This window comes from Vanessa tameamea, chromosome 13, assembly GCF_037043105.1.
Source record: "Vanessa tameamea isolate UH-Manoa-2023 chromosome 13, ilVanTame1 primary haplotype, whole genome shotgun sequence".
NCBI lineage: Eukaryota > Metazoa > Arthropoda > Insecta > Lepidoptera > Nymphalidae > Vanessa > Vanessa tameamea.
In genome coordinates, this window is record NC_087321.1 from 11,347,268 (window position 1) to 11,362,497 (window position 15,230).

The window sequence follows — 15,230 nt, forward strand, 5'->3', positions numbered from 1 at the left end:
ATCATTGCTCTATAAAATATATCCCGATTATCAAGATCTAATATAAGACATATAACGATTATCTCACTAATTCTGAATCATACATAAAAGTCTATTTGAAAACTTCGTTTCCTCAATATGTCTGTTAAAATGTTTCATTTAGAACGTAATTACAAACATGTTTATTGTTTTAGATTCCTATATCTTAGTTTAATACGTGTCGAAAGGAAATGAATACATTTCGAGCTTGAAACAACCCAGTTATTGAGTAAATTTTCTTTGATGTCTAATAGAGTCGTTTATTTCGTATATACGTTATTCGTTCCTGTGGAAACCTGTTATTTTATTAATTTAAAAACGTATTCTGTAATTATTAAATGAAGACACTATTCGATGATTCGAGTTGCATGCGTTTCTATAAACTATGCTAGTTTGTGCGTTTGTTTTATAAAAAATATGCATAGACTTTTATTAAACATCATGTTTAATACATGATGATTTTCTGACTGATTTCGATTTTGCTAACTATATTCGACAGAGCACAGCCAACTGCTCGAAAATGTGCGCAAAAAATGTGGACGGAATTTCGTCACGACACGAAGTGTTAAAGGGCAGAAGTAACAGATTTATGAACAAAAAAATTGACTGTAAACATTTTGACACTTTGAGGTGCTACTGAAAATGTCTTGATAAAAAACACTATATTATATATTTAACATATTTTTATGGGCCTCAATTAGCGGTTGACTCAAAGATCTCTCTATCTGCAGCTCTACTATCTACTAGACCAAAGAGTTAGTCAAATGTTTTATTAAATATATATATGCGAAAGGTAGAAATTATTTTTTTTAGTTACTGTTAGTCAGCAAATATTATACGATAACAACTGATACTACCTACTTTCTTCTCAACATAAAAAGCAGACAGCCTTTTAATAATTCTTTTTTTTTTATTTCAGTAAAATTAATTGCTGGACAGAGAGAGTCAGTCGTGCTCCTTCGTTCCAACATAACCCGTCTCACGGCGAGGGTCATACGAGCCGCCGGCTTCGATCTTCAGCAAGTTGAACATTTGTAAGTGCAATATTTAAATCAATAAATATGGCGACAAGATTTTCATCAATGGCAGAAATGTGTTCATGTGGTCAATATTAGAGGTTATCCCTAAGCCAAATAAAAAATAAACAATAAGCTTATAAATACAGCAAATACAATTACAGTAGTGATAGGTTTGAATCGGAATCATCGATTAAGATTCACGTCTTCTAACTACTTAACCATCGTGGCTCATCCAGGCATGGCTTGTTCGATTTTAATTATGCATAATGATAAAAATATTATTTGGGGTAATTGTTGCATGATAACTACTCAAAACTAGTTACTGAATTTTCAAATGAATTGATTTTCTCACATATCTAGTTAGTAGATGTTGAAAAAGAGTAACTAAAAAAAAAAAAGAGATGAACTACTGAGTTTCTTGCCGGTTCTTCTCGGTAGAATCTACATTCCGAACCGATGGTAGCTTTAATTTAAATAGTTTGTTAAATGACGATTCAAAAGTGCTTGTAAAAGCCTACTTGAATAAAGTATATTTTGATGTTTATTTTTTTGATTTTATCACATATTTTAATAATACCTACCTACATAGATTATTGCCTCAATGATGACACGACACGATTGTATTTAAGAATAGCCAATTTAACCTTCAATTAGTCCTACAGGAATTCTCGGTAACGGCTCGCAAACAGTTCACTTAGAATAAAACAAATAATTCTACTATTTGTTCTGTTTATCAGTTGTTAGAACTCGGCCATATTTGCACTATTAACGTACCGACTCTATATAGACTTAGAAATTAAAAATTATTAAAAAGTCTTTGAATAAAAAAAAAAATTGTTTAACGGCGGCGATCGTATTTTTTAGGTATAAATCCTTCTATGGTATACGTCCTTCCTTTAGTTGCTTTTTTCATACCAAATTAATTAAATACGGTTCACTGGTTTAGCGGTGAAAACGAAACAAAGAGACAGGCAGAGATACTATGCATTTATAATATTACAAAAGTATGGATAAATATATATATGTATTTTTTAAATTTAAATAGTCTTTTTTTAACTCATTTTAAATTAGTATTTAACCTCCGTGGTCGAGTAGTGTGTACACCGGTTTTCATGGGTACGCCACTCCGAGGTCCCGGGTTCGATTCCCCGCCGAGTCGATGTAGAAAAAGTTCATTAGTTTTCTATATTGTCTTGGGTCTGGGTGTATGTGGTACCGTCGTTACTTCTGATTTTCCATAACACAAGTGCTTTAGGTACTTACATTGGGATCAGAGTAATGTATGTGATGTTGTCCAATATTTATATTTATATTATATACGTTTCTTTATCTGCAACTACACTTATTTCTCCACAAAATGCCACCTAAGAAGATATCAGGCACATAACCCACAGTAAGTATGAGTGTGACGTCCTTCTGACCGTTTATGGCGACGATTATCATTATCAATGATACTAACCACCTGCCAACATAGATGCACTCTTATTCTACGAAGCTTTTTCATGATATCACAGGCACAGAAATTATACTTTTTCCACTTCAAAACTATATATTCCTTATAATATCTTGTCCATTTTAAAGCTATTTCATTTGAATCGACCTGATGCTGTATTTTTTGGGCCAACGAAATAAGTTACAGACCATTAGCATTTTTTTAGCATTAGCAGCCTGTAAATTTCCCACTGCTGGGCTAAAGGCCTTCTCTCCCTTTTTTGAGGAGAAGGTTGGAGCATATTCCACCACGCTGCTCCAATGCGAGTTGGCGGAGTACACACGTGGCAGAATTTCGTTGAAATTAGACACATGCATGTTTCCTCACCATGTTTTCCTTCACCGCCGAGTACGAGATGAATTATAAACACAAATTAAGGACATGAAAATTCAGTGGTGCCTGCGTGAGTTTTTACCCGAAATCATCGGTTAAGATGCACGCGTTCTAACCACTGAGCCATCTCGGCTACAGACCAATGCACGAAATAACCGGTGCATGTAATGTTGTAAAATGATGACTGTAACTGTTGTACTCGGAGACTTCCACGCTAAATTGGAATATTCAAAAAGGTCGCAACACCTTTAAGTACTTCGTTTCGAAGCAAAGCAAAGCTGTTTTGTGATTGGCTATCAAAATGAAGTTACAATTGTGTGCGCGATATTTAATTATATGTACATATAGAATTACGTCATTATTCTAGATATAAGTAGTGCAACTTCTGCTATTGTACTTACCAACTTACTTAGGTAGTATAACCTTGACTTATACACATTGAATGTATAATTTCTCAGAAGCTGTTCCAAACTTACATCTTTGCAAACACAGGTTACGTTAATATGTGTTAAAAAGAAGACAAGTTTCGTACAATTAAAACAATTGTCTCAGTAACAATTAGTAACTAACTAATCATGTCAACAGATCAGTGATGGACGCGCCTAATTTAGAGCACGTTGCAGTTGAAGATCTGACCAAAATGCCTAATCTCAAATCTTTGTAAGTATGTTTGAAGCGTACGGTAGTGAATGTGAAGTTCATTGGTTTATCTCGTTACGATGAAATGCTTATAAGGGGATATTTTACAAATGGTCAATTTTAAAAAGCTTATTTAGAAAATACTACTAAAGACGATTGAATATTTCATTCTTATTAAGTTGTGAGAGGTTTATTATTTATACATAGTATTATTATTAAGATGGTAAGTGGCTACCACCGCCCATAGCTATTGGCGCTGTAAGAAATTTTACTTAGATCACAAAAATGCGCCTCAAACGTATCCGATGAGTGGATGGTACATTTCCAGCCCTACCAACAATAGAATTTAAAAAAATACAGACGAATTGATAACCTCCGCCTTTTTGAAGTCGGTTAAAAAATGGTTGCAAAAAATATTATAAACATTATTTGTTTCTATTTCGAATTGTGGTCTAAATATGGTCTGGATATTACATAACAGATACCATACCATGTCTATTTAAAATCTATGATAACAAATTTTGTCACAGTACAAATTTCAAATACAGTTTTACAAGCAACTTTCATTTCGTTTGTCTAATTGACGAAATTATGTGTTCCGATTTAGCCGCATCTATTTAAAATTGCGCGGAAATGTTTTGATTCGTGGGTTTTTTGTAAGGAACAAAACGGTATGTGGCATTTACCAGGGTTATCTGTGATCGACGTTTTAATATAAAGATAATTTTAACATCATTTTGTTTTCTTAAATTTGATTAATTTGATAATGATCTTATTGGTTCTATGAAATAAAAAAATGGTTTTCGTTTTTTTTTTTTTTTCAGATTTATAACACAAGCACCTTTGCTACATAGAATCCCACCGCTACCAGCGCTGCCTGAACTGCGCACATTGTACGTATGTATTTTGTATATAACTGTTATCAATATTGCGCAATGTTTTTCTTATTAAAACTTGTAAATTGTTAGATTATGAGATAATACATTATAACTATATACTATATTGGGAAATAATTAATATTACCTTTTATTGTCATTTCGTTCACAAGAAAATATGTTTATTTATAATTGTGAATGTACAAGTTTTATTTGTATCAAATATAAACGATAAGAAAACATACACGAAATATTTTTATTTATATTTCTATAACATATTAAGTAGGTACCAGCCGTATAACCGATTGGATATCCCATTGAAGAAGCCAAAACACCAATTTCCATTATTCTAACATAAAAATGACGAACTTCCATACAAACTTTCATCCCCAATTTCACCCTCTTGGTTAATTCAGTATCAAAAACGCTGTAACAAATTACTTTTACTTAGAAACTGATACCAAAATACCGATTTTCATTTTTGTCAATCGAAAAAGAACGAACTTCCTTACAAATTTTCCCTTAGGAGATACATTTTGATTGGGATTTGATGAGGATTGATGTTTCATTCCTGTACAAAATTACATTTCGATTCACCCCCGGTGGGTGAGCGGTGTATTTCAGGCTGTCATTTTAAAATTTTATTAATTAGGTGATTGATGTTATTTATTTATGTCACCATTTACTATAAAGTTAGATTAATCTTATAAACTAACGATCCCTACAATATAAATATTTATTTAGATTAAGATTTCCGTTTGAATTTTTGTCATTTGGACGATATGCTTTTTTCTCTTTCCAATAATATATTTTTTCTAGTATCGTAACGACATCAGGTCTGGTCGAGGTGCCAAACTTGAGCCACGTTCATGACAAAAACAGCGCGAACACATCCCTGCCATACTTGCAAGCAATGTAAGTTTTTATTATTTAATTATATCGTTATCAATATTTCTGTTATAGTAATAATAATATTTTATTTAGTTATGTTATTTTATTAAATGACACACGCAGCATCTAATTTAAGTAAATTAATCCTAATCACTGGAGATATCATAGAAATAGATGTACATTAAATACGAACCAACACCAACGAGCAGTAAATCATTTACTACTGCAAAATTCCGAGGTCCTGGATTCAAAGCCCGGGTTACGCCAGTAAGTTATTAGGGTCTTGCAGTTGATACAATTTTAATAATAGCTCGGAGTTTAGAAGTTCAAAGTGTGTACATTCTCGTGTTTGTCTCACGATTGAACAGTTTCCGTTAGTGTCGAATTTGACTTTTGACTTACGTGTTTGTGCGTACAGTCGACCACCATATGTCCGCTCAGTTGGCTAGTCTCCAATGGCATAGAACGAATTAGGTATTTCCGATTGGTATTCTTCTCATTCTGGCCCCGCATCAGTTTGTACGATACAAGGACAACAGCAAGCAAAAACTTTTTATCCTATACCAGAGACTATCGATAATTTGGAGAAATAAACGATGTATACGATTATACTAAAAATATTGGTATTTAAATATGTATGCAAACTTTAAGTTGTTATAATAGACAAAACCAATATAATGTAATAAATACGAAACGATACCTTGGAATAGTTAGTTATATAAGAACAATAATTGTGTTGGTTTGGTATTGCAAATAACTTTCATATTTAGTTCAAAAAATATATTTTGAAATCACATGCGGTCACTTCAATTTTATTTATTTCTATTAAATAATGTGAGGTTTAATGCATGTGCACAGAGACCTCGAAGGCAATCATATAAAACGAATCCCGAGCCACGCGCTGCGAGTCCGGGCTGACCAAGTGTAAGTCAATAGGTATATACCACTTATGCTATTTTCTTTTCGTTTTTAATATTTCCTATTTATATTTTCCTGTTTATTTTATTTCCTTTTCGTAATATTATTTGCTTTTGAGTGTGAACAAATTTAATGACTTAAGAAAAGAATTTATGTTAAGCAACTTTACCATTAGCTGTAATGTCAAATTAAGAGTGCTTATGCCGGATTAGCCGTTTTCACGAGACTTTAAAGGGATGGTGAGTCAAGTATTTGTCTATATTTAAACAAAAAATACTGAACAAAAGTTTAATCTCTTTTTAATAGAAAAAATCCTAAATAAACATTAATTACACTTTAATATACTTAAAAAAAGAGGTTCTCAAAGCTTATTAGTTATTTTGTATTATTGTTTGTTCAGAACCAGGTTCCACGCATTAATTAGGTACTTTAACTTTCCAGCTAACTTAAATTAATAAAAAAAAAAAAGTCTTAGTGTCTTTAATTTATTGTATTCATTTATGAACTCATAATTTAGTTGCTATTTATAATCAGTAGGACTACAAGTTTTGACGGCAAAATTTCGTATGTCATTTAATTTTCTATACAATCGAAAATAAAACCTATATAAAAAATATATGGATTACAGAATGTAGGTAATATGGACACGATGCGTGATTATACTAGTTGTGCCAATACATACATACGCAGTTACACGCACACAAGCATAAAAACATCAGAAACTGGGAAGCGGAAATTTGAATAAGTGCTCTTAATGTCAAAACTCACCTCCATATTGGATATTGTAACCATGCTCATAACATTATATATAGGCAAGTTAAAATTGAGATGGCCCAGTGGTTAGAACGCGTGCATCTTAACCGATGATTTCGGGTTCAAACCGAGGCAGGCACCACTGAATTTACATGTGCTTAATTTGTTTATAATTCATCTCGTGCTCGGCGGTGAAGAAAAACATCGTGAGGAAACCTGCATGTGTCTAATTTCAACGAAATTCTGCCACATGTGTATTCCACCAACCCGCATTGGAGCAGCGTGGTGGAATATGCTCCATACCTTCTCCTCAACGGGAGAGGAGGCCTTAGCCCAGCAGTGGGAAATTTACAGGCTGATTATGTTATATGTATAAGTTAAAATTGCTGCAATCTGTCATAAATGCTTAAAACCGAGATGTACATGGCTGTATATTACGTTAACTAATCTTTTTTTTTTAAATAGTTGTAATGTAATCTTTATATTACTTTTAATTCTGTGTGTTATTTTAGCTTGCCTATATGACACATATTTATTAATAAATGTATTTTCATATAATGTATGCTTAGTATGTTATCAGACAAAGATGTTTATCTTATTTCAGTTCATTAAATTACAACTTGATAGAGGAAGTTCCAGCTCATGCGTTTAAAAATTCACAAATATCAAAATTGTGAGTATATTTTAATACATGTCAACTGCTTCTTGCTTCTCGTTTAAGTTGTAATCAATATATTTATATGTACCTAAACTCATTCATTGATTGTTATTTTTTTAAGGAGTTTCAAAGGGAATACTAAGTTAAAGAAATTGGATGATTTGGCATTTGCTGGAAATCTACTATTACGACAACTGTAAGTTTAAAAATGCTCGTAATTATAAATAAATAATATAGTTAAATAATGAATATAGTTATGCATGTTCGAAGTTCAGAGATGAGGAATTCATGTTTTGTTGTTATTCAAAATGAATAAATTATATTTTATAAACAACTATAAACTTACATATTTCAGTTTAAAAATGTATTTACTGCTTCGCCGTTATTTTGTTTCATCTATTTATGTAAGATTATTTAAAACCGTTTAACAATAAACTATCATTTCAATCGAGAGCGTTATATTTTTTATTAATAACGAATTTTTAATCTTTTCTTTCGTTTTGTACCTCTTCACTGTTCCTCTTTAAAATGTTTTTGTTTTTTTAATATAAGCAATGCGTCGTACAATTATATTTATTTACTAAAGTTCGGACTTGGAGCTAAAGTAACCAGGGCCGGTTAACTCTGTCGGGCCTAACACGTCTATGCACTTCGCGGGGCCCTTTATCCTTTTCCAGCTTCCGAAAGTAATTTTTTTTCTATTTTACGAAGATACGCCATCGTCGTATTCAAATAAGAGAAATATTTAGCTGTTTCTATATCCCCAATTTTTAGCTTGCCTTGGGATCCCTAGTCCATGCGGAGCCCTAAGCAGTTACACATACACTGACTAATATGGTATAATCCGGCCCTGAACATAACTCTATTTTGTTAAAATTCATGTGGTTATACGAAAAAATAATTGCCTTTAATATTTTAGGGATTTAAGCAACACAGCCATCACGTCGCTTCCTACGAAAGGTCTAGAAAAATTACAAATTCTCAGAATAGAAAAGACACCGTCTCTGAAATACATTCCATCAATATATGAATTTCAAGTAAGTGTTCATGCCTCTTGCTGATAAGTTTCCTGATATGTATTAATATTAGCCATGATGATCCATAACACAAAATGTACACACACATGCAAACAAACACTTTTACTTGGTGGTAGGGCTTTGTGCAAGCCCGTCTGGGTAGGTACCACCCACTCATCAGATATTCTACCGTCAAATAGCAGTACTCAGTATTGTTGTGTTCCGGTTTGAAGGGTGAGTGAGCCAGTGTAACTACAGGCACAAGGGACGTAACATCTTAGTTCCCAAGGTTGGTGGCGTATTGGTGATGTAAGGAATGATTAATATTTCTTACAACGCCATTGTCTATTGGCGGTGGTGACCACTTACCATCAGGTGGCCCATTTGCTCGTCCGCCTACCGGAATCATAAAAAAAACACAAACATAGGTCTCGGATTCAAGAATCGTTGACGAACGCCAGATTTTAAACGCTTTATTTGAATTAGTAGCTGATATCATTCCTTAAAGAAACTAGCAGTGACTGTGCTCAGTGATCACCGCTCATCTTTTACAAACCTAAATGTGCTTGAAATAACTCGTACTATCAATAGTTTGATGATTTAGTATCAAAAAGCCTCAATTATCAGTATAATAACCCACACAGCAACCCTGTACAAGGGGTCATGGTGCGAACTCGTCTAGATTAGAAGGTACCCATTAAAAGCGATTGTTTTTTGACCAAATAAGTTATAATTTTTATAACTATTTATAGTGTGAGTGAGTATATACATATATATTACAGGCACAAAGTACATAACATCTTAGTTCCCATCGTCATTCGAATACGTAATTTTTCCTACAAGACCGCGCTCAAACGTGACAATACAAGAAATAAACATATTTATTTTGACGACCTCCGTGGTCGAGTAGCGTGTACACCGGTTTTCATGGGTACGCCACTCCGAGGTCCCGGGTTCGATTCCCGGCCGAGTCGATGTAGAAAAAGTTCTTTAATTTTCTATGTTGTCTTGGGTCTGGGTGTTTGTGGTACCGTCGTTACGTCTGATTTTCCATAACACAAGTGCTTTAGCCACTTACATTGAGATCATAGTAATCTATGTGATGTTGTCCAATATTTATTTATTATTATATGATTTTTTTTTTTTAATTTTATTCAATTACTTAAGTTTTCCATTTAAAAATATTAAGCTCGTTCCTCGTTATCTAAAAAATGACACTATTGGAATATTTTCCCAAAAAATAATATCATTCCGTATACACATCGTAATATCCGGGGCTGATTTAGCTACCTAATTATATAAAAACGCGGAATAAATGAATATAAAATAATTGATGTCAGTTATAAAAGTAGACACAGCTATAATAATAATAGTTGCAATATCGATTGATAGCATACTGCGCAGGTCCGTCCGGGCACCACCCCAGCCCGGCGTTTGCACCCTCGCTCGCTAATATATAAATAGGGATAGGTATACTCACCTTCAGCAACAATCAGGAGCAGAGTACGGTGCTCGATGAACTTGAACTTGACCTATCTTCTCCCGTCATTATTTCTTCTCTTGTCTTTCTTCGTACCTGTATCATATTAAATCGCAATAAATATTTAATTTGTTGTAATAAATATATATATATATATATATATATATATATCGTAATATAAAAAGTAAACGTAACTCAAGTATGACAAAAGGAATGTTTAAGAAGCATTTATTATATATGTAATATGTACTTTAAAATATATAAACAAATAAATTATTATTAATTCAATTTGCTTGCGTTTGTACCACTAGTATTGCATAAAATTATGTTTGACAAATCATATCTTTGTTATTGAATCAAACTTCAATATTTATACATGACCTACCTTCACATTTTTAACAATTCGAAATTTACTGCAGCTCCTACACGGATATCATTACTATGACGTTATATTATTATGCAATGATTGTTTCAATTGGAATTAATGTACTGCACAATGCACATTTGTTTTTTTTTTACAATATGCACGTATGTTTCAAGCACTTGGAGAAGGCGTTTCTGACGCATCACTTCCATTGCTGCGCTTTTGCCTTCCCCGAGAGACACAACCCCGCCAGACATGCGCTGTACGAAACGCAGCTAGCGATCATGGCGCAGGTATTGATTTTCGATTTTTTTTTAAATCTTTTTTCGCAGGTATTCGAAAGGAGCGTATATAAACTTAGTAAGTATTCCAATAGAAAAGTAGAATGGTTTAATAAGAAATAATAGAGGATAGGGAACGAATTGCGACATACATTGTCCTTAAATAACCTTTCCCTAGATTCTTTCGGACATGCGCAACGTGAACTTTTCACGGCGCAGGTATTGATTTTCGATTTTTTTTATTAATTTATCTTTAAAGACACGAAAAGATATGTAAAACTTATTAGATAAGTTCTAATGAAATTATTCTTCTGATTGACATACTGCAAAGCAGTAATATTACATTGGGAATGATTTCTTCGAAAGGAAAGTATTTATTAATGCAACATATGCATGAAACTTGCAAACATGGGGCAGACATGGTTAAGACACTTATTGACAATTTTTTATATAGAGTTACATTGTTTGAAGATATTACAAAGAAATATATACGAAAATTTAATGAATTATACGTCACGTTAATATGTTGTAGACTAGCAAATGTTATTTATTGACTTAGTAATGGAAAAAATCGTTATACAATTATAGTACAATTAAATTGAAAATCAATAGGTACTATTTTTTTTTAAATACTTCTTATACGAAATCGGATAAACATTTATTTAACTTGGATATATAATTATTAATATCGAAATATTGTTACTGAATAATAATAGAGAAACTTGAAATGGAAGTTAGAAAAACGTTTGGTTCTTTTTTTAAATCCTAATTTTTGCGCATGCGCCATTTAAGTGCATTTAATGATCTGCGCTGCACTTTGCATTTATTAATTTTCCATTTTTGCATTTAAATTACGGATATTCTTTTGGAAACATTCAACAGTAAATTCTGTTGAGACGAAGAAATTTCTTTTGTCGTAGAAAATAATGAAAAGTATACAAAAATATATAAAAATTTCGCAAGGCTGCTCGGCATTTGCTAAGGCAAAAATTTGGTAATAATTTTCCAAAATGTGTCATTAAATATAACAATAATTGAAACAGGCTTCGCAATTTGGCGCATACAAAAAAAAATTAAAAAATATGACGAAAAGTATACATACCGTTGCGCGCCGCGACGGCTGCAAACCGCTTTGCAATGTATTAAAAACCTATTCTAACATAGATATTCCCCATTATGACTAATTAATATGAACTATTTACTACCCCATGTTGATGGCTATAAATCTGACTTAAAACTGATTCAAAATGGACCCTCGCCGTACCTACGTCCCTCGATGTCTGGTGGGTGGAAAATCAATAGTCTCGCAAATATTGAGAACTTCACTTCGGATGCAATATAACTATATTGGTACTACCTGGATGAAATGCACTAAATTATAGGTGTATTGCATGTCTATGTTCATGTATACAGGTGTACATAGGTTGGACAGTCTGGACTTATCGATGGTATATTGAACACTGTACGTAGGTTGTTCTGTATGTATGTTGCCTTAGAGATATGAAATGTTGCGATTTCAAACAAAAGTTTTTCTTAAAAAACACAATATGACAAATATGTGTGTTTGTGTATGTATATTAATTGACAATTCTCATCTTGTATATCGCGAGAAAAAAAAGTAAAGATATTGACACGAGAACGGTTTCATTCGCATAAATATGTCATATTAAATATTTAAGCTAATCGATTGATTTTTAATATAAAAAATATATTTTTATGAAAAACACAAAATTTTTTTTATACTAATATCAATATTGCGGAATAGCATTTATGATCATAGGATGAATTATTTAAAAAATAATGATGTACAGCCTAAAACGTTAACATAGCTAGAAGGTATTACTTGAAATTAACATTTTTTGGTTTGTTTGGTGTGATTTATTAATTTGATTAAAGGAATTATTAGAAAATAGCGCCATTTGAATGCTGGATGTATTTCTGTCTCCGCCTTTCATATTTTTTTATTTCTACTCCACCGAGTATTACCATGTTCTTTCAAATTTCAACTACCAAAGGTTTCGTCAAAATTTATTTATACTCTATTCCAACCATAACAGGACAAAAACCAAATAAACATTTGACAGCAAATTAAACGCGATATCATTGGTTAAGAGATTGATTAATCTATGATATTCCCTATGCGTTTAAAAAATGCGTTTTGAATAGTTATTGTAATAGTGTTGTATTATAAATAAAGATATATTAATCATAACTCATAACTCTTAATAGTGCACAATATAGCTGAGTTAATAGCAAATCGCATGAAATACGTAAATCTAAGGTTTGTTTATCTTCTTTCCTATTTCTATTGGAATACGCTATATAAATTCTGAGGGAGAATATTTGTACACAAAAATTTCTCGTTACTTGTATATTAGACATAATAGCTAACCAAATAATTAGCGTTATTGAATATTACGCAATTAATTATTATTTATGTTAAATATTTTTTAAGGAGAAACTGACACCTACTTTTTTGTGTTTTTCTTCCAACAGAAATGCGGTAAAAATAGCCATAGGAATACTTCAGAGCCAAGGAAACGTCGATCTATAAATCTAAATTCTGACACAAAACGGTCGACCACAAAGTAAGAAGACAATAAATTTATCTTACGTGATTCTATAGATCATCCATATATATATAACTTTACATGAAATATTGTAAACATAATTTTTTTTAATTGGGTTATTGTGACTTTGGATTAAAACTGTTTCAATTTCGATCTGATTGTTTTTTTATAATAGGTTTTTTAACTTTAAAAACTGTATCGAAATTGAAAGACAAGATTGAAAGACATGACAAATATATATATTTTTTAATTGATAATATTATATATTTTCAGTTAACATTTTCTTCAATTCAATGCTTATTATCAGATTCAAAGTTAAACAAAATGTCTCATTATTTCCTTACCTTTCACCTATTATTGAATTAATTAATTTTACAAGTGTCTACGATGATACTTCAACTGAAAGCCAAGACAACGGTTCGTGGGCGAGCGACGAATACTTCTCAGACTCTGGCAGCTTCGAAGACTACGATCAAGGAGACTTCCACGAACCAGTCAACAACAGCCTGGGAGTTACCTATTTTGCTGAATGTGGTAACTTCAGCTTGAGGTAAATGATAACTTATAATAACTTGCATATGATGAGTCAATGTTTTAATTGACAAGTGTTTTAACTAATATAATTCTTCTTACAGCCGACATGAAGTGGCCTGCACTCCGCTGCCAGATGCTCTAAATCCTTGTGAAGACGTGATGGGCTGGTCGTGGCTTCGCGCTAGCGTCTGGTTCGTGATAACCGCAGCTGTTGTCGGAAATATAGCTGTTTTATTAGTCCTCTTAACAAATCACACTGAACTTACTGTACCAAGATTTCTCATGTGCCATCTTGCCTTTTCCGACCTTTGCACAGGATTGTACCTCTTCATGATAGCAGTCGTGGACCTCAGATCTTACGGAGAATTTTTCAATTACGCCTACGATTGGCAATACGGCGTGGGATGCAAAATAGCTGGATTTTTGTCTGTATTCTCCGGACAATTGTCAGTCTTCACTCTCACTATAGTGACGCTGGAGCGTTGGTTTGCAATTACATACGCAATTTACTTAGAGCGAAGAATTTCTTTGGGAGCTGCAGCGAAAATTATGATTGGAGGTTGGATGTTCTCAATACTTATGGCTGGCTTGCCTTTAGCTGGAGTTTCGGATTATTCCTCGACTTCTATTTGTTTACCAGTTGAAAGTGAAGGAATTGAGGACGCAGTTTATCAGGGGGGGTTGTTTTTGACAAATGCAGTCGCGTGGGTCACAATAGTAGTATGTTACGTACAGATTTACAGATCTTTAGGAGGAGGTGGAGAGAAGTATGGGGGGAGGGGAGCTGCTGCTGCGGCTGAAAGACGGATAGCAAATAAAATGGCTCTTCTTATTGGAACAGATTTACTGTGTTGGGCACCTGTTGCGTTCTTTGGTGTTACAGCGCTGGCTGGAGTACCATTGGTCGATGTCAGTCACGGGAAAGTACTTCTCGTTTTCTTCTATCCTTTGAACGCATGTGCAAATCCATTTCTCTACGCAATCCTGACGAAACAATACCGCAGAGATCTCATAACATTAATCGCAAGAACAGGACAATGTAATTGGTTGGTGGAAAGGTATAAATTAGCAGCGACACCCCCTCCAACAGCGCATACCAATCCTTCAGCACCAGCAGCACTCGTACCTCTAGTGGACTACAATAGATCGATATCACAAGTCACAAAGAATGGAGAAGCCGAAATTTTGTAATTATAAGAGTCTTAAAATATTATTTTTATTATAAGAGTATTTATTCTATTCAGTCTTTCATTTATGCCTATTAAACAATTATTGAGTAAATTTTGAATGTTTCAGCATCATGATTGTTCTAATGCTCAGATTAATTCTAATTTAATATTAGAAATATAGATAGCAAAAATAGTAAACATTAATCATATAAAAAGTAGA

General features: G+C 32.9%; 1 protein-coding gene across 1 annotated transcript in view; it reads left to right on the forward strand.

Annotated features, from left to right (window-relative positions):
- LOC113394925 (lutropin-choriogonadotropic hormone receptor-like) overlaps positions 1 to 15,080 on the forward strand; it is a 46,535-nt gene extending 31,455 nt beyond the window's left edge. The window contains exons 2-13 of the mRNA XM_064216720.1: positions 938 to 1,052; positions 3,448 to 3,522; positions 4,326 to 4,394; positions 5,196 to 5,291; positions 6,126 to 6,191; positions 7,543 to 7,611; positions 7,718 to 7,792; positions 8,516 to 8,633; positions 10,633 to 10,749; positions 13,234 to 13,325; positions 13,687 to 13,857; positions 13,943 to 15,080. Of these exons, the coding sequence (XP_064072790.1) occupies positions 938 to 1,052; positions 3,448 to 3,522; positions 4,326 to 4,394; positions 5,196 to 5,291; positions 6,126 to 6,191; positions 7,543 to 7,611; positions 7,718 to 7,792; positions 8,516 to 8,633; positions 10,633 to 10,749; positions 13,234 to 13,325; positions 13,687 to 13,857; positions 13,943 to 15,032 (2,153 nt within the window). The 3' untranslated portion in view covers positions 15,033 to 15,080. The remainder of the gene's footprint in view (positions 1 to 937; positions 1,053 to 3,447; positions 3,523 to 4,325; positions 4,395 to 5,195; positions 5,292 to 6,125; positions 6,192 to 7,542; positions 7,612 to 7,717; positions 7,793 to 8,515; positions 8,634 to 10,632; positions 10,750 to 13,233; positions 13,326 to 13,686; positions 13,858 to 13,942) is intronic.
- Positions 15,081 to 15,230: the final 150 nt, after the last annotated feature.